This window comes from Phalangium opilio, unplaced genomic scaffold (assembly GCF_054372755.1).
Source record: "Phalangium opilio isolate 3A_F unplaced genomic scaffold, DU_Popi_V2 ptg000537l_1, whole genome shotgun sequence".
In the NCBI taxonomy this organism is placed as follows: Eukaryota; Metazoa; Arthropoda; class Arachnida; order Opiliones; family Phalangiidae; genus Phalangium; species Phalangium opilio.
In genome coordinates, this window is record NW_028324243.1 from 2548097 (window position 1) to 2573391 (window position 25295).

Consider the following 25295-nt stretch of genomic DNA (forward strand, 5'->3'; position numbering starts at 1 on the left):
CTAAATCCTTGGCAATCAACCCACAAACCTCGTCCTGACGCGGGACAAAAATCCACAAGCGTGCCTAGTTAATAGTTTAGCGCTAAAAGAGTAATGATGAGGGGACTACTTAGATCGCGTATGTGATTTGAGTTAATAACCTTGCTATACAAATGTAAAATGATGTTGGGAAGAATCATGTTACAATTACCTCGCTTTGTGGTACACTTTTCTCGAAAAGAAGCGTTAAATACTTCTGCCATAAGTTAGTAATTACCTCTGGGTTCAGTGCCTTAATGAAACTGTATTCGTTTCGAATGGATTTCGGTGTATTTGACAAAATAGTTGTGTAGGTGTAATAGAATGGAAACGAAAAATCCAAAGCTTCCAGTCGACTATATGAATGACCAAACGGTATCAAACCAATATCTGCCTCCTGTAAATCAGATCGTTTGTGACAAACCAAATTGAAATAATTGAGACTGGGGTGTATGGGCAACGATAAGTAGACAATGAAAGTGTACTCCGCCATGGTGTTACGATACCTGTTTTTGTAAGATTCCGAGAACACCTGTAAAATTTCCAGTAACCTTTGATTTGGCTCCGTGACTATCTTCATTTGGCCAAACCACGGTAAAACTGAAACGTTTTTTAATTCAACTGTCATACCAGGGATTGATTTAATTTTAGAAGTTGGAATGGAGAACAGTCAGTATTTACTTCAGTCCAACTCATAGTCCAGTATTGAGCCCCTCCCTCCAACACGTAACGAAAAGTTTAAATTATCTTATTGGCTGACTTAAACTACGTTTTGATGACGTTGCTGACGGGTACAGCGAAAAATACGTAGTTCCTTTTCACCTCTGTCGCTATGACCCACCTCTTCTTTCATACCCCTCCGTCCCTTGGAGGGGGTCCGGTTCTTTGATGCGTGGCCATAATACTCTGTTCTCCATTCCTACTTCTAAAATTAAACCTATCCCTGGTCATATCATTGATTTAAGAGAGGAAGTGCTGTGAATTTCACGAAACAAACGGCAATACCAGGCGAGGGACAAACAGGAACATTCCACGTTAATGCCCAGCTCTATTCTGGACAAAGACTTATTGCGATAGACGCTGCTATTAAAATACCTTATATTTAATTTCTCTCGCAAATCTGTAAGGATCATATGTAAAACTGAATTGGGCAGCAGCCATGGATGACCCGTTTTGTTGATAAACGTCCAAGGTGGAACCTGTACGTTAGTAATTATAATTCAGTTCGCATCATATGTACCAACAAATGTAATGGTAGCAAAATAATAAGATTCTCTTACATTGAATAAAGACACTCTTAAATTAGTTCCAGAAAAATTCATTCCGAAGTCCTTTTAAAGAAATGTGTGAAGAGCAAAGCCGCGGTTAGTGCAATGATCCCAAAGTTAAATTTCACTATGCGATAATTAAAGCCGAAACCGCGGTTTCAAATTAGGAGTAACGTAAAAAGACGCAGTTCCAAGACTATTATACGAAAAGAAATTCGAGATTAAGTCTTTACTCCAGCCTTTCCATTTTCCTAGTTCTATCAAAACTAATGGAGTTGATTGTGGTTGGTAAAGATCCATTATGAAAGACCTTATACGTTAGAATTCGCCATAAGAACGCGTTTTAATCATTTTCCTGGTGCACGCGTGACGCGTTCTAAGTCCATGGGCTTTTGAACATACAGTGCGTAACTGATTATATTAAGCGCCGAATTAGTGAGTCTAACTGTGGGCTAACGTTTATAGGATTTAATCATTTCTTTTCAGTTTACTTTGCTATTATAACTTTCGAGATAAACTTAATACAAGCTTGATTTCACGCATGAGAAAATCGGCTGGAAATGAACAAAAATAACATGTTATTTATACAGGGTGTTTCTGAAAGGTCTTTTGCCTATTAATTTATATGTACAGTCTGTTAAAAAAGGCTTTGCGCGTTGCAGTTTTCACACACATTTTACGATACGTTGAACTTAAAATACGTTTTGGTGACGTTGCTGACGGGGACGGCGAAAATACGTAATTCTTTTTTACCTCTGTCTCTATGACTCGCCTCATCTTTCATACCCCCCTTCCCTGGGAACGGGGTCCAGGACTTTGACGCGTGCCCACATTACTCTGTTCTCCATTCCTACTTCTAAAATTTAATCTATCCCTGGTTGAACACTATGCAAGCCAGCGCCCTGAAATAAAATTTATTATTTTAGTTTCGCATACCTCTTTCATATTTTATTCATTTCACAGTTTTCCATTGCAATCTTATACCGGAAACGTCAAATTAACAACTTTTACAATGTTGAATTCTCGCGTTTATATAAGCGATTTTCGCATTCCTAGGGGTCAATTCGTATTTGAAAGGTTTAAACCAAATTCAATTCGGGTGAGTAGATCACGAATGAACTACAACGTGCAAAGATCAGATTGTGCATAAATAAGTACTTTAGCGCCAAATGAGTTAGTCAAACAGTAAGCCTAAGTTATAGAGGATCTGATAACTTCTAATCAGTTCACTTTCGTAGTATAACTTTCGAAATAATAAAACTTATGTAAAACTTTATGCACTAGAAAATTGGCTCGAAAGGAATAAATAGCATATATGTATGTGGTCTTAGTTGCATTTAACTAGCTAAGTTACCCGGAGTTGCCCCGATATTTTAAGGGACTGGAAACGGGGAAGTGTTTCCTATCTTTGTAGAAACAAACACTAACAAGTTGGGAAACCATAATAAACCTCTCCGAGTCGAGACGTTTTTCTTAAATAATTAAATGAATATAATATATCTTAATTGTTTTTATCGTCAGTAATTTACCGTAATATTAGTTAAGTCGTTTTAAGAAACGTTTTCCCTAAAATCATTTTAAACATAGCTATCTTTGACGTTTGAAATCTAGCGTATGCCTCTCTAAATTTTTTTGGAAATATAGTTATACGTTAATTATAAAGTGGACTAACCAACTAGTTAAAGCAGAAGTATATAATACTTCTCTTCGAGAGAAGTGTACCACAAAGCTGGGTAAGTGTAACGTCACTCTTCCCAACATCGGAACACTTAGAGCAAGGTTACTAAACCGAATCACATACACGATAAATAGTTCCCTCATCATTACTCTATTAGCTTTTAAATATTTGGCAAGACGCGCATGCGCTTGTGCATTTTGTCCCACGTCAAGACAATCAAGGTTTGTGGGATGATTGCTGGGGATTTAGTGCCAAACAACTATTGAATTGACCTTACGGTGCGATGCCCATTTTTAGTTTGATAAGCGGGAAAGCAAACTAAAAGGGGGAGCCTGGGAAGAATGACGTTACATAACTAAAGCATTAAGAGGATACTGAGTGTCATCCTTCCTCTATTATCCCCTTCTGGTTAAAGTAATTAGAAAAGGTTGAGTTTATTTGTTTACGTGTTTACAGTGCGAGCCTTAGCTCAGAAGTGAGGATATTCTTCTCTCACTCTATGTTCTACCCTCCCTTGCCCCTGGCGCCCTCTAGTGGCGTGTTTGATTGTTAACAACACTTCCCCCCTCTTTTTTTTTTTTTTACACAATGAAGGCTATTTAAGCCCCGTCTTCTAGTAATGTTTTTTAGCACTAGTGGAAGCTAGCCTGACGTTTCATGACGTATTAATGGCGTCCCTTATTCTATTGGTTCGATTGACCAATAAGGTCACAGGAAGAAAAAAACGCGGGAAACTTTAAATTTAGATTCGGAATAAATTGGACACGGATTTTTTAAGTGACTTTTTGTTATGTGAATAAAATTTAGCATGGGCGAATACCAGTTTTTGACTGTCGAGACGAATATCGAATAGTGAAAAATTTTCTTATCGAATACCGAGACGAATAGTTGTTTGGGAACCGAATATCGAATAATTAGGCTTAACTTAAAATTGCCCTTATCGAATAGTTATCGAATAGTCAGAAATAGAAGGATTAATTAAAATCAATTTAAATTATATTTAGAATTTAGATGCGCTATAGAGTAGTAGCACTTCAGGCCTATTTTCCCATAGAAACTTATACATTAAAGAGTGTAACTGCCATTACTTTTTTAAAACATTTTTAGGGTTAATATTTTTGTTTTCTTGAATAGTTAATCGAATATTTAACGAATAGTTAATCGAATATTTAACGAATAGTTAATCGAATATTTAACGAATAGTTAGTCGAATATTTAACGAATAGTTAGTCGAATATTTAACGAATAGTAGGCCCGAATAGTAAAATTCACTATTCGTTATTCGTTCGAATACCCGAAATGGGGCTTATCGAATATCGAGACGGTTATTCGTCTCGATATTCGATCGATTTATTCGTGTTACTCGAGTATTCGCCCATGCTTAAATAAAATAAAAGTTTTCAAAAATGGTTTGAATTTTATTAAGAAACAATTTTATGAAAAATAATATTATTAAACATAATACACAGCTTAGGAATTTGTGAAAAATCTTTCATCAAACACAGTACATATTCTATCAAAAAATATACTAGCTTGATGATTTTCATGACTTATAATAACGTTTTCTTCAATGGGACGATTTTTATGCCATATAATTCCTTTTTCATCAATATCTTTTGGAATATTTTTGTAATTTACTGATTCTTGCCATTTTAAAGTGTTTCCTGGATCCAAATCTCTAATGAATTTGACAAAAAACGTAGTATTTTTTTCCACACTTAATGATTTGAAATAAGTTGCATCCAAAATACGAGACCAAGGCCAAAGGATGCCTTTATACCCAGGAGCCAAATGGCATGTCACGTCATACCAACTTGGACTATAATTCCCAAAGAATTCTAAGAATCTTAGAGCAGACTCTCTAGTTTCAGCATCAGCATCAAGTTTCAAAACGTTTAAGCTTGTTAAGTATTTATGATCATTAAATTTACGATGAAATTGTGTCGAAATCTTTAGTATGTATAAGCCATTGCAAGCTGTAGATGCTAAGAGAGCTGATGATACAATAAGAGTTTTGTCAGCATATTCGCCTGGCAAAATTGGTTTCGTGTACTCAGTGTAATAAGCAGCAAGACAGTTAGCGTAGAAGTTTGAGCATATGGTGGTTTGTAGTTGGAATTGCTCTTTCAATTTTGTTAGGAACTTCAAACTCGGAATGGCAATTGGTTCTGTGAAATAGGCATGCTGGATATAAAATCTTTTTAAGTTCTTTTCAAGATTTCGGTTCATGTAACCCTCGATGGAAGTTGGATTTTTGCAACAAACTCTCAAAGAGACTGTGGCAATATAAGCAGTAAAGGCAACTTGAACTTTAATAGGTTGGTTTATCAACCAAGAACTGTATTCTTTCCAAACATTATCGGTTTCTAAATAAGCCCGAAATCTATCGTCTATCAATTCATTTGAAAGCTCAGGAATTGCTCTTGGGTCACTAATGTAACTGGGATAAACCACAGTGTCAATGTTTGGTTGGTATTTATCATTGTCGGAGATCAAACAAGGGGTAAGGTGTGTGGTCTTTAATTGAGAAGCAATGGCAACTGTTATTTCTGCAATGTTTATAGGACGGCTGAATGGTCTCTCTGGTAAGAATTCTGGATCACACGAGCACAAGTTAAATATTTTAACAAGTCTATGGGCCGTTTTCTCCGGCAGTTCTTTGTATTTGTGGGTTTTGTATTTGGATAAGTCTTCGTCAGACCACCTTTTCTCTTTGACAAAAATATCGGCGAATTCTTGAGGTAAATCTCCCATTTTCAAACGATGTTTAAGTTTAACCTTAATAAATTTTATTAAATATTAACATGGATTGGGATTTTAAAACCCCTTCTGTAGGACCATGGATTTGACAAAGACAAAATCATGAACAAAAACAAAAGACAAGGCCAAGGCCAAGGCTTAAGAGTGGGAACCACCCACTGGGCCACTCCGAGCCCCAGACTACAACTTTAACTTCCATTAAAAATGACAATAAAGAAAACTAGTACAATTAAACAAATTATGTACTTTGAACATTAATTACAATTAAAATTTAATATAATTATTACCTCACTTCTCAATAAATGTTGTAAACAACACTGACAATGGCGCCGCCAGGATTTTTTTACAGATAGGCCAAGGGAGATTTGGGGCCCCTTATCAAATTTCAAGAGAAAAAATAGTTGCACAGCGTCGATAATATTCAATTAACAATTTTTTTTATCATATTTTTTATCAAAGTTTAGTATATTAAAGTTCAGCATTATCAGACAATAGACATATTATTATATAAATTATAGTTTGTGAAAATAATAAAAACACGTAGTCGGAGAGAGAGGAGGATTTTCAGTTAAACCCTCTATGAGGTCACTATGCACTGTCGATGTGGTGAGGAAAAGGGAAATCGGTTTACCAAAAGGAGTCTGACCTCAAAGTTTTATGGGACCAGAAGGAACGGGAGAGACGTACAAGATGACCCAATGGCTGGGCTCATAATTTTAGCCACATTGTAACGAATAGGAAATTTCAGTGAATAGCCCCTCGATAATGATTAGTAGTAATCCTAACTTCAATTCATTTTCTTCTGTTATAATTATAATAGTGCGGCACAAATAGGAAACTTGCGCACCCTTTAACAGTGCAAAAATGATTAATCGTAACGCATAAGTAAACCCTTAATTGAAGTACAGAAAATCCGACTGATTGGTCCCTCGATGCGCTATCTTTCTTCTGTTATAATTATAATAGTGCGGCACAAATAGGAAACTTGCGCACCCTTTAACAGTGCAAAAATGATTAATCGTAACGCATAAGTAAACCCTTAATTGAAGTACAGAAAATCAGACTGATTGGTCCCTCGATGCGCTATCTTTCACTGTGCTAAAATGATTGCCCGTAATCTGTACATCAATAATTTACCTTCTTTCTTAATTGTAATAGTGCTACACAAACAGAAAACTTGAGTGAGTAGCCCCACAATAACGCATACCTAAACCTTAATTGAAGTACAGAAAATACAAGTGATTAGCCCCTCGTTTCCCTGACCTAAACAATAATTACCTGGGCCGTATTCCTTACGTTCATAAATTTGCTTATGTTAAAATTGTAATACACTATATGAAATATATAAAGATAACTATATACTTCCTTTTGCTTTTAAAACTATTCGCTTTCTGGAGAAATACACGTAAATTCTGGGATCGTGATAAACACCGCCTTAAGATCATCAGTATATACTTGCTTCTGCATTTAAAGTTAACCTCGATATCCTGGAATGTTTAAATAGAGGAGCGGAATTCAATGCGTGAAATCCTTATTGTCGACAGCTGACAGAAATTTTAAAGGGAGAGTTTAACACTTTCCATTATATTAAGGCAATCCAATAATCGTTTCTTTCGCTTTAGATATATCGAGAAAACGTAAAACACAATTCACAATCATTAACCTCACTTGTACAATTAAGTGAGATGCTTAAACTTACTATTAAAATCCCCATCCATGTAAAAAAGAACGAAAAATATCACCTCACCACAATCCTCTTTCATTCACTGTCCCTTCAATGACGAACCAAAATTTTACACTACTACTACTACGAGAATGACAACTGGGCAGGTCAAACTAAAAGCCTCATCGTAGATGTACATCATACGATGTGGCTAAAAATCAAAAAGTGAGATAATTTTTCTGGCTAGTCAAAAACTTTTAACACGAAAGTGTTAACTCATTTCCCATTTTGTAGAATATTGTAAAATCCAGATGCAAAAAAGGTTCATCATCCTTGTGAAACTTTGTCTAAAGTAGATTGCCTTGTAGGCCTAGATCAAAATATTTTATTAATGGTATTTTAATATTATGGGAACCTAATTTCGGGGCCCCTCTGAAATTTACGGGTAGGCTGTAGCCTACCCAGCCTACCCCCTAGCGGCGCCACTGAATTACACTGAGGACCGACAAAGCGGAAGTCACAAGTTTCAGAGAAAACCTTCTCATTGGTTGGGAGTTGCAACACGCTGACAATGAGATTCTGTTGCTTGGCGACTTTAATCTCCCTGGTGTGAATTGGGACAATTTCAGCGCACAAGGCTGCTCCACCCCTATTAAATTGAAAGCATCACATATCTTCGATCTTTGCTTTAACCTAAATTTGAATCAAATTAATATTAAGAAACCGCATCTGAATTTACTTGACTTATGTCTCACCAATGTTAATGGTTTAGAACTTGCTGATCTTGAAGATCCTCTCGTTGCCATTGATGCTTACCATCCTCCCATTTGCTTGACCCTTTCACCTACCTTTGCCCTAGTTTCGGCTCCTAGGGACCCCGTATATAACTTCCGTAAGGGTGACTACCATCTATTGTATACCACACTGAGAGATACTGATTGGACGGGGTTCTTCCAATCGAGTAATGTAAATGAATGTGTGGATTATCTGACCAAAAACACTGTTGACGCGATGGATCATTCCATTCCAAAGAGAGTCCGTCCAGCCTGCCCAAAGTTCCCGCCCTGGTACTCAGCCGACCTTAAACGTGCCATAACTAGGAAAAAATATCACTTTAGGAAACAGAAGCGCACTGGAGAGCTGAGTGATGCAATTGAGTTTAGAAAATCTAGGGCTCTGGTGAGGCGCTTGACGGCTAGGGATGTTAGACTGCATGCTGAATCTATCTGTCAGGAAGCTTTAAATCACCCGAAAAAGTTTTGGAATTATGTAAATGGTAATCTTAAGGAGGGACACAATACTATTTCCCTAAAACTTAACGGTAAACTTACGAGTGACCCCGAGAAATTGGCTTCCACGTTTGCCACACACTTTGCTGGGGTCTCTGTGGACACCACTGTCCCTAGAGGCAACGCCAGCTTTCATTTCCCGGAAATAGAGCCTATCAACTTCACAAATGGTCAAATACAGCAATCAGATATCTTCCTGGCAATTAAGCGCCTACCGTCCAAATTTTCTACGGGGGTTGATGGCATCCCCGCCTTCATTCTGAAAGGGTGCGCGGATATTATAGTGCCCCTTCTAGAACATATATTTAATCTCTCTTTGAACACCCATTGCTTTCCCACCCTCTGGAAAACTGCTGTGGTGGTCCCTATCTACAAATCAGGCACTTCTACCGAACAAAAGAACTATCGTCCAATTTCTCTCTTGTGTGTCTTGGCCAAGATCTTTGATATGCTTGTGCATGAAAGATTACAGCGTTGGTTCAGCTCTTTTCCCAATGCCTGCCAGCATGGTTTCACGCCTGGGAAGAGTGTCGATACCAATCTTGTATCCTTCATGGACTTGGTTGCCCCTAAGGTGGTCACTCGGGGACAGGTGAACGTGATTTACCTTGATCTGGCGAAAGCATTCGATCGGGTCTCCCACGGCACTTTAGTTAGAAAACTCCGGAAACTAGGCATCAATGGTGATATGATTGGATGGCTAGAAGATTACTTACGCTCTCGTGTAAATGTCCTCAAGTGCAATGGCAAAGTCACTCGAGTTACTTATCCTGTGCAATGCGGAGTGCCGCAAGGCTCGTCATTAGGACCCCTGCTTTTTAATATTTATGTCTATGACCTTCAATACAACATACACCACTCTAATATTCTCCAATTCGCAGACGACAATAAGATTTGCAAGATAATAGAGGCCCAGAGGGATGTTGCTTTATTGCAAGAGGATCTTAACTCGCTAGCTTTCTGGTGTTCCCTTAACAACCTTCCAATCAACCCCGCCAAATCAGTCCACGTTAGCTTTACGAGAAAAATCGGTAGGGCTTTTCGCTCAGCGTACACCATTAATTCGCTTGGAATTAAGAAACAAAGTGTTATGAAGGACCTAGGGACAATTTTCGACAGCCGTCTGCTGTTCCATGATCATGTCCACGATGTTGTTAATCGTTGCCGACGCACCCTTGCGGTGTCACTCAAACTCACTCGAAAATTACATTCCTTCAGGCACTTTCGGATGCTGTACTTGAGCCTGGTTCGCTCCCGTCTTGTGTTTGGCTGGGTTGCTTGGGGGAGTTGTGCCCAATATCTTCGTGATAAGATAGAGGGTGTACAAAGAAAATTTGTGCAGTATAGCTACTACAATTTCTTTCGGAACCTTGAATACCACTATGACACGTTGCTAACATTCTTCGAGCTACCAACTATAGCACATTACTGCACTCTGGTAGATTTTAAATTTATTTTCAAGTTACTTAATAACATTATTCCTCTTCCCATGTTGTTGGCAAGGTTAAATATTTGTGTTCCACGGGTTTGGCGTAATAATCCTGACACATCTTACATAAAGGGAACATACTTAAATCCTATTAACAGAATGCAAAAGTCTTGCAATATCCTAGGTACTAAACTCGATATATTTTCCATAACTTTGAAACAAATCAAATAACTCTAAATTCACTCCCTCATTTTTTTCTTAAAACAAAAACAAATTATAATGCCTATTTATTTGTTAAGATATGTATTTTTTGTATAATTCATTCATAGTTTGTTAATTTCTCTATTACTCACGTGCATGATCTCAATTTTTGCTACATTTGTATATTGGATACACATTATCAATGTCTATATTCTCGTGAACTCTTTGTAGTTTTTTATATAGACAATAAATATTTATTTCAATACGGACCAATCCGGTCACAGGAATAAAAACGCAGGAAACTTTCAAGAAGTAGTTTTTGAGAAGTTAGGCAGGCTTAGGGTAGATTTCAACTTTTCAAGCAGTTGAAAGTACGGTAAAGCTCGATTATTTTAATTAAAATTAATTAACCACGGATCATTACGAGTAAAAATGAGATGCATAGTTTGTAAAAGAACTGGAGATGGAAAAGATAGGCATTTAGTTCAAAAGTTTCCAAAGAAATTGGACACTAGGCTTAAGTGGCTTCTGAGTATTGGCCAACCCATAGAACTAGCCGAGGGTGACATTCTGGATAAGGCTAATTACGGAGTGTGTTCCGTGCATTTCAGCGATAATGACTACCCGATTCTTTGCTATTATAATCGAGGAGAAACATACAAACGTTGTTCATGTCATTCGGCTCTACCAACTTTGAACGCGATTTTTGACAGAAAATGGAAAGAATTCAAGCGTCCGAAGCCTAAAATCATAGACCAGGCTTTGGAATCGGTAATCAACACAGCAATAATTACCACCGTCCGTGGTCTAATTATTATTTTCAGCTTCCAGTTGTTCTCTCCAAAGATAAAGTTTTGAACCTACACACCTATTCCAAAAAGCCTATGAGCAGCAGCCCTTACGTCATGAAGCTAGCTCGAGACAATATTCTGAATATGCCAAGTGCAAACCATGGACAGAATATGTTACCAATCAGATGTATTATCGTTATGACACCTGCTGGCACTCCATTTGCCGCCAATATGCCAACTGGCGCCACTTTGACTACTGTTCAAAATGAAGTACCAGTAGCGGACATAAATAACAACAATAGCTTCATAGAATCAGGGTCCCTCGTTAGTGGATTCTAAAATGTTTTGGCCAAATAATATAATATTTGTTTTAAAGTAGTTTTAAACTCAAACTACACTAACAAGTTGGGAAACCAAAATCAACCTCTCCGAGTCGAGACGTTTTTCTTAAATAATTAAATGAATACAATCATGAGTTAATAATATGTTAGGGAGCTAACATATTATTAACTCATGATATAATAATAGTATATCTTAATTGTTTTTATCGTCAGTAATTTACCGTAATATTAGTTAAGTCGTTTTAAGAAACGTTATTCCTAAACTCATTTTAAACATAGCTATTTTTGATGTTTGAATTCTAGCGTACGCCTTTTTAATAAATTTTGGAAATTTAGAGTATAACACGATTGAGTCACTGTTAATGATAAGAGAACCCGCAAATGCGTGAACCTTTCTTGAAAGCCCTACCATTGGGAGGCTAGACGTTGCTCGTAACCCTAGCCGATCTTAATATTAATGGAACTGCGAACTCGTTCCGGATATAGCATACGCTTGCTCCGATTTTCCAACGCGGTGACAGCCAGACAGAGACGTCTAGTGTAATTACCCTCCGTGACGTCATCGTCACTCGGAGAGGTAAAAAGAATGGTACCTTCTTCTAGGGGTTCACTGGCCCAACTTTGAACCTTCTCTAGTGTTGCAATAAGTTCATAAGATATGTTCCGTAAGTTTGTCACTGGCTACTCGTGTAGATTTTCGTAAAGCGACGCCTGGTGAGGCACTGCCAAAGTCTTTATACAGAAGATGGACTCCAAAAGTAACCGAATGTAGTCAATTCTCGCTTGTGGTTCTCGAACTAGCTCTTGAAGTATAGGTAGTGTCATAGGCGACTTATGGAACATATCTTATAATCTTATGGTGTTACTGATATAAAACTTGATGTAATTTGGCAAAAAATTCGCGAATTAACGAAATGTGACTCGCATAAAGAAGGAAAATTGAAATGAACATACAAACACCTTTCCGAAATAAATAGATGATTAATAGCATTGTGTTAAAAAACATTATATTGCTTTTAAAATTATAAAAGTTGACAAACCTTTGAAAAATAAAACCTGATCGTCGTACCAAGAAACAATTCCTTCCGAGTAAAGCTTCTAGAACACCTTCGAATCTCGTGGAAGTCAACACTGTGGTAAAATTATATACGCTGTTTCAAGTTTACTTTTAGCGAAAGAAAACGAACAAATATTTGATTTCACTTTACATTATTTACAATGCGTGTGAAAATATATCCGTTTGGGGAAGTTCGAATTAAAGGAAACAGGTCGATACTTGTATGAGATTTATATTTAGAGGAAAAAAGAAAAGTGTGTTTGTATCAAGACTTCAAGAGCACTTGAATGAGGCAAGGGTGATACGCTCCGCACACTGGCTTTCTTTTCTAGTAAGTGGGGTTTTAGCGTCCCTTTGGCTTAGTAAATATAAGTTTCGAATGACTAAATTAATTTTTTATTACAATGAATCAATATTCACTTATTTCGACATGGGGTGAATGTGGAAGGAAAGCTGAAACCCACCACTAAAGGCTCTTTCAGACGATCCAACTTTTTGACTCAGCTCGATGGGTCAAAAAGTTGTTCAACTTTTGAAGGGAAAAGTGAAATAAATCCTTCCTATTCACACGACTAAACTTTTACCGCCAAATGGAACTTTTTAAGCGCCACCTACCTTGGCGAAAAAGGCTTTTTTTGTAATAATTTTTGATTGGCTGGAGAAATGAACTTAAAAAGTTGAGTCAGCAAAAATTGGATCACTTTTTTGGTGACTCAACTCATCCAGCGTCTATTCACACGATCCAACTAGTTGATTCAACTCGAGTTGACCCATCAAGCTGAATCAAAAAGTTGGATCGTCTGAAAGAGCCTTAAGTCTGCCAGAACCGTGGTAAGACCATGAACGCTGGATCTCTTGAGAGACCGGAAAACGTTCGCCTTTCACTGTAAAAAGCGAGTCCTCTCTAGTATAGCATCGGGGGCCAAGGGTTGGGGCTGTGAATTTTTGAACACTCAATGCCTTTTGTGATTGTGACGCGTAGTACTGAGAAGGCAGACGACAATTTTGCCTCTGATCTCTGACGGCGATGACGTGGGGAAACGACGTGTTGCGCAAATTGCGCTCCAAATATGCACAGTTAAACTAACGCCGAAAAATAGACACGTGCCTTGCTTCGTTTCTCGAGGAGCAACTTTTATACTGACCAAACTTCCCTTACTTGAACTTCCTTGGTGGAACATAGGAGAGTGTGACCTACTACTCGCCCAAATGAAAGCTCTCTAAATCTCTCACCGTTTAACGAAAATTTTAAAATACCTTATTGTCTAGCCGTTTAAAAACTAGGTTTAAATGAGGTTGCAGGAAAATGCAACGTCATTTAAACCTGTCACATCATTAATCCTGCGTACTTCGATCGACCTTGGACAGTAAGACCCGCCACGTCATCTCGTAAAAGAGGGTTGTGGAAAAATGCTTGTTATTCATTCCTGCAACTTTTAGAAAAATACATTCCCGCTTATACTCGCTGCACGCAGCACGCAGCACGCAGGCCAAGTCTTTTCGTTATTATGCAATAATAATGTCATTTCAGACTCAAGGTTCTATAACCTATCAGGAGTGTTGCGTGTTACTGTTATTATCTTAGTTTATATACGAACCTAAAACAGAATGTAGACCCTTTTGAAAAGGGTGCAGTTAAGGTGGAAGATCCGGTATGTGGATCCAAAGCGTTGGATAAGGACTGCGTTCAGTAATACTCATCAGGAAAAACAATTATATTTTAAAACAACTGTAATTTATTTGAAAGGACCCCTATGTAAACCAGACCTCGGTCTGATAGGTATATCCTAATAAAGCTTTATTTATTTATTTATTTATGTTTGGGAAAATGAAATCGGTGTTTTTTTGACGTCATGATGACGTTGCAGTTGTTGAACGGCACAATTTTGTGTAATCGATGCTTTTCAAAATGGCGACGATAGTAGTTAAACCCTGTACTTTAAGAGAAAAGTAAACAACCACGCCCCCAAAATAAACAAGTGTCGTGTTAGCGAGCCCACCTCCCCGGGGTAGATATTTTTCCTGACTATAAATGACGGATTTTGGTCAAAAGCCTCATTTCATCGATAAAACAGGACAAGATGAAAGGTTCACCAGATGCTCCAATTTATTTTTGTTTTGAGCATGTATTAATATCCGTGGGTATTATAGTAATTATGCTTTTAAACACACCGTCAAAGTATCCTATCGCGGTGTTTTTGGTATTTTTAATGCCGATTACTATCCCTATATCATTCGTAATAGCCTTGCTAACAAATGATATATATTTTCTACTCGTATTTTTTTCGCCATTATTATTTATTTGTCGCATCATCTACCAGATATTAAAGAAAGTAATTTTGTTACCGTATTGGTTAGCCGAATCGTTATTTTGTTTAAGTCACGAGTATTATAAATATGTCACCCGTATGAATTTTTACTCTGTACCGAAATCAAATAAGTAATTTTGTAAAAATAAAACATTTTTTATTGATAATTTATACATGGTTTCTTTTTTCTTTTAAACCGAAATATCCTCCCACGCGCTCTCTCGGAGAGAAAGTGAAAGTCATCCAAACCAGTTTAGCCGCCGCGGAGGTGTAGGGCGGGCGCGCTGTATAAGAGTGAGAGAGGGAAAAAAAGGTGTTCAACTAGAATATAATATAATTCTAAATAACATTACTTGCTATAACGCGCTGGAGAGATAATGAAAAGTATGAATCTTCCGATGATGACTGTTTTGAAGTTAGTTGCGTGGATGACGAAGGTGGTTTAGAAAGCGTGTATACTCGAAGCTCTAACCAATGCGCTTCGATTGTTAAAATACCGCAGAAAAAGGGTGAATATTACCTAGATATTAAAGCTACTAAATATAAAGATTTAAAACGGTGTGCCAAGCAGGATGTTTGGACAGCGCCTTCAAAGCGCGTACAGTACATAGGCGATTTGAGCGAAAATGATTTAAAAGGTATTCTAATTTTAATGAAAAAGCTCGGAGAAAAGATAAAAGAAAATCCCCATAAGAAAATCTTAAATATCGTCAAAGCTAAAAAGGCAAAATCGCACGACTAAATACTTTTTGCATTACCAGATAATTTTTTCGTATTATTAATATTATAGGTAAATGGTGACGGTTTTTAATATTTAACCTTACGTTTTTTTCTTTCGAGCGCATTTAATATTTCGCATTACCCAGAATGGTTTCGATAAACGAAGCCATTCGAGACTATAAACATTTTTACAAGATAGAGAAACTTTCAGTTAAAACTTCTAGAAAATACAAGTGTAACCAGGTTAATTTTCGCGTTGATATCGAAAACACGGACGAAATTAGATTAACGCATATGTACGAAGATTTGCAAAACATTCTCGATTGTGTTTTAAAGGAAATCAAAAATGAATACCCAACGTACGATAGAGTTCGCTTATGCATTCAATCCGAGGAGCTCGAATCTCCTATAAATCTAAAATTAATGGCGTTAAATTCGCTAACTAGCGAACGTGTTTTGGCTGCAATTGAGCACGTAGCACAATCGAGAAGGGGTTTTATTTTAGATAGTTCTTTAAGATTTGATGTTGTTTTCCTCGACTGCGATTTTGAGATATCCGGGCTTTCCAACCGAAAAAGTGTTAGAAATAGAACTATAGTAGAAATGGAAAAATTTGTTAAAGCTGACAAAAATTTTATCACTCTCCAAAATGGCGACGATCTTTGTTTTGCTAGGACGTTAGTGATTGGGAAAGTTTTGGCGGATTTGAGATGTTGTAAATCGAAAGAGAGATCGGATCTTTATACCTATTTTGTTAAAATGAAAAGCTCCACGAGTTCATTACAGAAGGTGGAAGCTCTTAAACTGATTACATACGCTCGTGTACTACCCGGTCCAGTAAATTTAGCGGGTATTCAAAGGTTTCAAAATTATTTGCAAGGAGAATATCAAATTATTGTATACAACGCGGAAGATAACTTTCAAAAGTACTACGTCGGCCCATGGAGTAGAAAACAAATTTTTATTTTGCTTTTACGAAACCACGCTGTAGCGATAAAGAGTATTTCGAGAATGTTTGGCGGCGAAAGTTATTGTTCAAAATGCCTTGTTGTTTTTTATAAGTCTAGCGAAAAAAGGGCCCACCATTGTTCGCAGGGTGAATTAAATTGTAAAAGATGTTCATCACTTAACGTCTTCCATGAGATTAAAGAAATTCAGGTTATCAGGTGTAAATCTTGCAATCGTTATTTTAAAGGTAGTGAGTGTTTATCGTTACATATTTCGAATGGTACTTGCGATCGACTAAAACGTTGTCAGCAATGCGGTCAAGAAATTGAAACTCTGAGCAATAGCATTCACGAATGCGAAAAAAAATGTAAGCAATGCTTGATTGTGCATGAAAAGAACCAGTGTTACGTTATGCCTTTAAAAGAAAAATATCCTCCCGTGAAATATGGATTTTTCGATTGCGAAAGCTACGTTTCCGACTCTAAAGAACATGTAGCCATCCTACTTGTCAGTGCTATGGAGATGGACGATGAAACATACGAATTTAAGACTTTCAAAGGGCAAGATTGTTGTAAACAGTACTTGGACTACTTGTTTCAAACAGAGGAATCGTTTGTTCAGCATGATACCAAAAGAATGAAGAAAATTAAACCGCGATTTGAGAACTACGTCATTTTTTCTCATAACGGTTCCCGTTTCGACTCGTATTGGATTTTAAACACTTTAGTTAATCACTACTTTATTAAACCTCAAGTAATTTTCAACGGCAGCCGCGCTTTAGCTGTTTTTATCAAAAACCAAAATATCAAGTTTTTGGACTCGATGAATTTCGTCGCCGGCTCTCTTAGATCTTTGAATAAAACCTTTGAACTGGGGGAATGTAAGAAACAGTTTTTCCCGTATATTTTCTTGAATCACGACACGATGAATTATAAGGGAAAATTGCCTGACAAATCTTATTTTCAACCTGAAAAAATGAAGACTAAGGATTACAAAGAATTCGAAATTTGGTACGAAGAAAAGCGTAAGACCGAGTACGATATGAACAAGGAGCTGGAGGAATACTGTCAAATGGATGTTTCCGTTTTAAAGGAAGCGATGGTTAAATTTAAAAATCTTTTTCTAAAAGCTACCAATTTCGACCCTTTCAATATGAACGCTATATCCATTTCGGGTGCTTGTCTACGTTATTTCCTTCACACATACTTGAAAGAATACGCTTTAGCTATCGTGCCGCAAAATGGGTACCTATACCAACATCAAAATCAAAGTCGCGAAGCTATGAAATGGATCTCCCTCGAGGCTAAACAAAGGAATGTAAATTTCCAAACTACTTTTTCTATCCAGGGTGAAAAATACTTTGGAAAGTTCCCAGTCGATGCTTATTGTCCCGATCCTGAAATTATTCTCCAATATCATAATGATTTTTTTTCACGGATGCGTTAGACACACAAAGCAGTCTAGCTTCAATTCATTTCTTGGAAAAACCAACAAAGCGTTATACGAAAGAACTCTAGACATTGAAGAATACATCAAAAACGCCGCTCCGAATGCTGAATTTAAAACCATGTGGAGTTGCGATTTTGAAGAATATCTTCGAAACCATCAGGAAGATAAATCTTATTGCGATACCGTATCATTTCCTTCTTCTATAGGATCGAGAGAAATGATTGTCGGGGGTAGGGTAGAAAACTTCAAATTATTGCATATCTGTCAACCGGGTGAAAAGATACTGTATCGAGACGTCTGCAGTCTTTATAGTTTTGTCATGAAATTTAAAGACTTCCCAAAAGGGCACCCTACTATATTTACGCGAAATTGTAGTTTAGAAAAAGATAAATATTTTGGCGTGTTAAAATGCAAGGTTTTAGCCCCCAAAAAACTATACATTCCGATTCTTGCATTTAAATCTAATTCAAAATTATTGTTTAGTCTATGTCGCACCTGCGCGGAAAAAAGCTTATCAAGCCCTTGTCAGCATTCGAGAGAGCAGCGTATATTCGAAGGTGTGTTCAATACTCCCGAAATTTATTTGGCAATGGAATTCGGTTACGAGCTGATTTCTATATCCGAAGTTTGGCATTACCCCGAGCGATTCAGATACGTGAAAAACCAAAGTTCTGGATTGTTTGGGGATTACATTGACAAGTTTTTGAAATTGAAAATTTGTAATAGCGGTTGGCCTGACAATGTAGAGACTGAAAGTCAGAAAAAGGATTATTTACAATCCATTTACGAAAAAGAAGGCATCTCGATATCAATCGAAGAAGTGACTAACAATCCAGCTTTAAGGAATATTTGCAAGCTAACGTTAAACTCGCTTTTCGGTAAAATGTGTCAAAATCTGGACAGAGGAAAGACTGTTATTATAGATAAATACGAAGAACTAGTGGCTATATTAACCGATGAGACTAAAGATCTGGAAGATATTCGACCTCTGAACGATTCATTGGCTTTGCTAACTTACAAACATAAGAAACCTTTCGTTCCTTCTTTACGAAGTGGCAGTCCTGTTATTGGAGGTTTTATCACAACTTACGCCCGAATAGAGCTATTTAACGTTATTCACAAGCTTGGGAAACGTTTGCTTTATATCGATACTGATGGTGCCATATTTTTAGAAGGAGGGAAAGATGATTGGATCCCTCCCGAAGGAAGTAGTTTGGGAGAGTGGAAATCAGAAATAGGCGCTTCGCATATAACAGAATTTGTCAGTACAGGACCGAAATCGTACGCTTATAAAACATCAGACAATCAATGCGTGGTGAAGTCGAAAGGTATCACGCTTTCTCGCGAAAATGAAAAAATTATAAATTTTGAATCTATGGTAGACGCCTTACAAAATCCAGAAAAACGGTATACGGTAGATATCCCGTTTAACGTTGTTCGACGCAAGCGGGACTTAACTTTGCTCTTAGGAAATTTAAAAAAACAATTTGGAGTCACCTTCTCTAAAAGGATTCTTCTAGATGACTTTACTACATTACCCTTTGGGTATTGCCAAGAAGAAGAAGCAAGTGATTGCCAAGAAGAAGAAGCGAGTTACCTTTCATCACATTGTTAAAGTTCATTGGCTACCCGATAGCGAAGATCGAAGGAACGAGTGGCTGTACACCGCCGCGCGATTTAAAGATAGAGTATTTCTTTTGAACACCCTTTTGAAACCAATTTTTGAACGAAAATTAAAAGAATCATAGTCGACAATGTCCTGTCGATTGAAATTCGTAGCACCCTTTCAAATGATTGTTTCCGGCGCGTCTATGAGCGGAAAGACGAATTTTGTTTTGGAGTTATTGAAAAATCGTCAAAAAATGATAGACCCACCCCCTCACAGGATCGTATATTGCTACTCTCTATTTCAAGAAAAGTTTCACGAAATACGCAAAGAAATACCAGAAATTGAATTTCTGGAAGGATTGCCGCCTGATGATACGGATTTCTTTAACCCCAAAGTTAATAATCTGCTAGTGTTGGACGATTTAGCCCCTGTTGCTAATGCTAGTTCGTTCATTTCTTACCTTTTTACGGTTGGCTGTCATCATTTAAATTTAAGTTTAATTTTAATTACTCATAATCTATTCTCGATGGGGAAGGAATCTAGAGTTATAAGTTTGAATACATCTTATTTTGTAATATTTAAAAATTTAAGGTCTCGGAGTCAGATTTCCCACTTGGAAAGACAGATATTTCCGGGTAAAAAAATAATGTCAAAAGCGTATGAAATGGCTACATCTGACAAACCGTATAGTTACATAATTTGCGATTTGCGCCAAACTTGCGACGACTCTTTGAGATTAAGAACAAATGCACTTCCCAATGAAGGAAGCATGATATTTTTTGTGGAATAATAAATAGTTTTTTAAAACAAAGTCCCTGGTGGAGATTCAATTCATTGTAGTGAAAGATGCCATCCAAGTCATTTCGGAAACATTATCCTTACCTTAAACTACTGAGAGATATTAATCCTCAACAAAGGAAAACTTTAATATCGTTATCTAGCAAAGATCAGTTAAAATCTATTTGCACTATATGTTACAACTTGAAAAGAAACGCCATCGCTCTTCCGCAAAGCAAGAAAAGAAATTTGAGGCGGTACGAAAAAATTATAAAATCGCTATCTAATAAACGCCGTAGCCCAAATCAGGTTCGACAGTTGTTGTACAAGCAGACTGGAGGATTTTTTCTACCTAGCCTGATTGGTGCTATAATTCCAACTCTTTTGTCAGCTATAACCGGTGGAGAATGAAAAAAATGATTCTAGTTCCGGCGTCCTCGATTATGACCGATGTTGAAAAACAGGTTTCTTCGTTGGATAATGAAATTACCACCATTCTCAACCAACCTGGGAATCCTGATGATAAAGCCAGACAATATCTAAAATCTCTTCAACAATACCTTACAATGAAAAACTTGGTTGAACCTCCCGAAGTTAGAATAGCTCCTCAGCCAACGCCTGTATCGTCAACACCCATGCCTTCATCAAGCTATCTAAAATCTCACCAATATACCGGACAATCGCACGAACCACCGGTTCCAGTAATTATCAAAACGAAACCTCGAAAAAAAATTGTGTTAGTTAAAAAGACCATTGGAAGTAATTATCAAGTTCGACGTTCTCAAAAGATGAAGAAAAAGAAAATTAAGCTTTCAAATCCATCTCTAGAAGCAGCAAAATCATCTCCTGTTCTGAAAGAGATAAAAACACCAAGGACTGTCAAGAGATCCCCGTATGAATTAAGGCGAGAGAAAGGAAAAAAACCCAACAAATGGCTAGAATTTTGATTTTATTCATTACAATATCGAAACTCGTGATTTAACAAATGTGTACACAAATTTAACAATGATATGCTATCGTTATAATAAAGGTTTTTCTTATAAAGTAATTGGATTATTTCTTTCATACTGTAACCCTCGCATTTGGCGAAACAGTACATTAAAGTATGCAAACCGCAAAAATCGCTATCGATAGGCTGAATTACACAATCATTGTAGATCCATTCTGAAGCGTAGGGGGTCAAATCAAATCCGTAATGGGTAGGATTCCTTCCAAAGGAGCAAAAGAATTCCGCTCTTTCTCGGTTGATGAAGAAAGCAACCCAGTGTCCATCGGCGATATAAGAAGGTGAAGTATTAACGACGAAAAGATAAACATTTTTCTCTAGAGGGGGTGGTGGTAGCTTGTCCGAAGGAAAAACACCGATAAAAAATGGTGAAGTTCGAGGATCGCAGTGCAAGACTTCGGAGAGTTGTTGCGTATTCATAGCCTCACTTGTAATAATTGTGGTTCGTAAAAAGCGCCTCTGATTGATACACCTTGACCATCTTTAACGTTGTAGGCTGGAGGACTCCGATGCAGGACTTTATCTATGATGAAATTCTCTTTGGTCCAGTTGGCAGTTCCTCCCTTTTCGAATCTAGTTTTCGAAGTTGCTAATTTAACTATCATGCCTGGTTTGAGAGCGGGTTTCTTTCCCTTCTTCTTATCTCCGTATAATCTAAACCAAACTAAATGCTCGTTATTGATATTAACATCTTTTGGTTTAAAACCAGTTGTCGAATGGACGCTCGAATTGTAACTTTTAACCAAGTTTGGCAAAACTTTAACGTAATCATACTTCCCGCTTCTGGTAAAGTATTTGTATATCTTTGACGACAGTGTAGCATTGAATCTCTCTACTAAGGACGCTTTTGTATCATTTACTAAAGCGAATGAACTGACGTTGTGTTTCTTTAAAAAATTGTCAAACCTTTTATTTACAAATTCTCCACCTTGATCGAAAGTGAGTTTGGAAGGTTTGCGAGATTTGAAAATACTAGAGAAAGCTTTAACTATACTTTCCGGTTTTTTATCTCAAAGAGGGATAGCCCAAGCGAAGCGCGATAACACGTCGATGATAGTTAATACGTAGCGTTTTTTATTATTATACCGCTTAAACCGGTTGAAATCCATAAGATCGCACATCCATTGTTCATCTTTAGAAGTTACATAGACTTGATTTCTGGGGAATTTGAGTTTTCTAGGTCGGTGAGTTATGTAGGTATTCTGAGCTAACAACCAGTTTCTAGTCTCCTTTTTCGAAATTCCTTTAACACTATTTTGTAATTTCTTTATACTTCCTAACCCAGCCGGGTGAGAGAGATTGTAATAAACTTTCGCCAACTCATCGAGTCTCGACATTGGTGTGGAAAATGAGTAAATAACTTTCAATCAGGTCAAATTTATATTTCTTTATTCAGAACATTTATCCGTAAACAATCATATTTTTCAAATTGGTTAAATTATTAATAATATCGCTATAAAGGATGTACACGTCTTCTAATTTCGTTCCATCCATTTCTTCGTAAAATTCAACCAAAACCTCGTCGTAATTCATCCGCGGAAGCGCTTGTTCGATATTCTGTTCCACCGCTTGACACCAGTTGATATTATCGGCTCCGCAGGAAATATCGTGAGCTAACTTGTGATGACAACAACTGTTTTCGCATTTGATGGTAATTGAATAAAGTATATTCGTCAATTTTTCCAAAACGATCCTTTTCATAACATCCTTAGCGTCGAGTAAAACTTTGACTTCGCGATCGATGGTACTTTTCAAAGACTTTAAACTTTTCCACGATTCTTGATTCAGGGAGAATCCGCGAGCGGAAGAGTACATAATGTGATAGTTATGATTCGCGCCGCGAACGTATTGTCTAAGGTCCAACTGCTTTTCCTTTCCAACGGTGAGACACTCTAGCAGAATATTATCTTTACTCATCCAAGTGTGAAACCTTTCAGATTCCCCATCGAAGTGAGAATCAATTTCGGGTTGCACCTTCCAAAGATCGTTCCAAATAGAATGATGAAACGAAACTTCCGAGTCGTTGTCTCGTCTTCGAATGGTAACGTAAGGATCGACGATATTTCTTACTACGATCTCCAGATCGCTGGAAAGATTGTGACTGACGAACATCTTGAAGATTAATGAAGAGTTGGTCGAGATATTTTTCCATTTATAGTCGCTATTTTCTTAATTAGATGCTGACATCTGTGTTTTAATCAAGTGGATAAATAACGCTTCTGTCTCTGGTCACGTAGAGCTCTTTGTTAAATACAGCATAAATTACGCAAGTGGTGTTGGTGTTGAGTGGCTTAGCAAACTTCATACTAAGACGAAGATTTCCCTGCTTAGGAGGGTTGATAAAATCACCTTGACAATCTCCGGCAGCTGTTAAATCGTACGCGAATATGGTATAACCGTTACCATAGTCTTCGTAAGAAATATAATTGCCTTTGTTTTTACCTAGTATATCTAACACGTCGAACAGTGAGGCATATTCTCTGGTATATTGTCTTTTGTCAAAGTTGGGTTCGAAAGGAATGTCTGGAAAATTTGTCGAGCCAATAGCGACCGACATATGTCTCAAATCATTATGAGTGAGATGGTAAGGATTGGTATCTAACGTACCGTTGAAAGCGTTCGTGGGTACGAAGAAAACTATCATAAGATCGGGCATTCTCCCAATGAAAACATTTTCCCTAGTGCAATCGACTTCGCCTTTAGATATTGGGAAATGTTTAATAACCGTTTGCTTAATCGGATATCGAGCTGGGTATTGCTCTAAAACTTTAGCGTGAGCCAAAAGAATTTCAGGGCGTACCTTAACCAATTTAGCTATGAGAACAGCTTCATCAATAACAACATGGTACGTCTTATTGGGTACTTTGGAAATAATAGGGAAATGTTTAGGAGATCGGAAAAGTCGAATCATAAGGTCAACTCCAGGAAGCATGTACTTATTCGTACGAAATAAATCTGCCGGTAAATGCCCAATCATTTCAATTTGATTTGATAATTTTGTTCTAGCGGCTCTTTTCAACATTCCGTTTTCATTTGTTTTGTTTTGTTGAGTAAACATTTCGTCCGGGGAAGTTGGCGAGTCTTTGTAATAACATTGTAAACCGAGTTGAGATTTTTTAGCATCTTCGGAACAGCTTAAAACTGTTTCAATAAGCGGTCCGTATTGAGCGCAGTTGCTCGATGCTTGAGTCGGTGTATTTTGAGCCAAAACATCGATTTGACTGAATAGGGAGAATAAAAACAGATTGACTGGTCCAACGTTAACCTCGTTAGGTTCGAGTACCGTTCCGTCTTCGTGAAGAATTCTAGCTTTGACTTTAAGCTTTGTCTCGGCAAGATTCATATACTCTTCTTCGTTCGATTTAACGTAAAAGGTTATCGGTCCAGAGTCTGTAATCGCGCTAATCGGTTGATAGGTTACTTCGGTAGATGATGTGACATTGCTGTTTTCCGTTGGAATTTCAAAAATGTCTAGCTCGTTACGCATCCCCTCTCTCACCTCCATGGTTTTTGATTATGGTAGAAAATCTCTCTTAGTGCGATTCTTCTTAACGCGTTTACTTTTCTTTTTAGCTCCGCCTTGTGAATTTCTTTTCCTTTTTCGACGAGCACCAGAACCGAACTGCGAACTAGCTACGTGATCACCAGCTTTATGTAAAAGATTACCTCCAGCTAGTTTTAGATTCTTTTTAAAAGCCTTTTTCGGGTCTTCTCCAGACTGGATATCGGTATACATTCTGGTACCAATACCTAAAGCCTCGCGTCCGACGGCCTTAGCCACGGGTTTTACAATTGGTGTAATGAATTTAATTAGCTTGCGAAATAAATTTCCAAGACCCCTCCCGCGTTGGAAAACAGGTCCTGAAAATACTGGAAAGCTGCCACTACCTGATTGCAGCAGGTAATACTGTAGATAACTATCCCTTTGAACCATCTTTTACGAAATGTAGCTTGAGGATAGTCTTACCTAGTTTAAATGGTA

General features: G+C 37.4%; 4 protein-coding genes across 4 annotated transcripts; 2 read left to right on the plus strand and 2 right to left on the minus strand.

The window, feature by feature from the left end:
* Positions 1-4361: 4361 nt before the first annotated feature.
* On the minus strand, positions 4362-6096 carry LOC149588811 (uncharacterized). The gene is made up of 2 exons (XM_089862178.1): positions 6012-6096; positions 4362-5742 (listed from the first exon to the last, which is right to left on the minus strand). The coding sequence occupies exon 2, from the start codon at positions 5716-5718 to the stop codon at positions 4435-4437; it is 1284 nt and encodes a 427-aa protein (XP_089718304.1). The 5' UTR covers positions 5719-5742; positions 6012-6096; the 3' UTR covers positions 4362-4434.
* Positions 6097-10725: 4629 nt separating this feature from the next.
* Positions 10726-12280, plus strand: LOC149588812 (uncharacterized). The gene is made up of 2 exons (XM_089862205.1): positions 10726-11077; positions 11131-12280. Exons 1-2 carry the CDS (start codon positions 10739-10741, stop codon positions 11434-11436), a joined length of 645 nt encoding a protein of 214 aa, XP_089718331.1. The 5' UTR covers positions 10726-10738; the 3' UTR covers positions 11437-12280.
* Positions 12281-15671: 3391 nt separating this feature from the next.
* Positions 15672-20320, plus strand: LOC149588813 (uncharacterized). Its single transcript, XM_089862110.1, has 5 exons — positions 15672-17839; positions 17919-19335; positions 19442-19609; positions 19670-19999; positions 20135-20320. Exons 1-5 carry the CDS (start codon positions 15672-15674, stop codon positions 20318-20320), a joined length of 4269 nt encoding a protein of 1422 aa, XP_089718236.1.
* Positions 20321-23507: 3187 nt separating this feature from the next.
* LOC149588814 (uncharacterized protein F54H12.2-like) lies at positions 23508-24818 on the minus strand. The gene has a single exon (XM_089862111.1). It carries the CDS (start codon positions 24816-24818, stop codon positions 23508-23510), a length of 1311 nt encoding a protein of 436 aa, XP_089718237.1.
* Between the last annotated feature and the right edge of the window lie 477 nt (positions 24819-25295).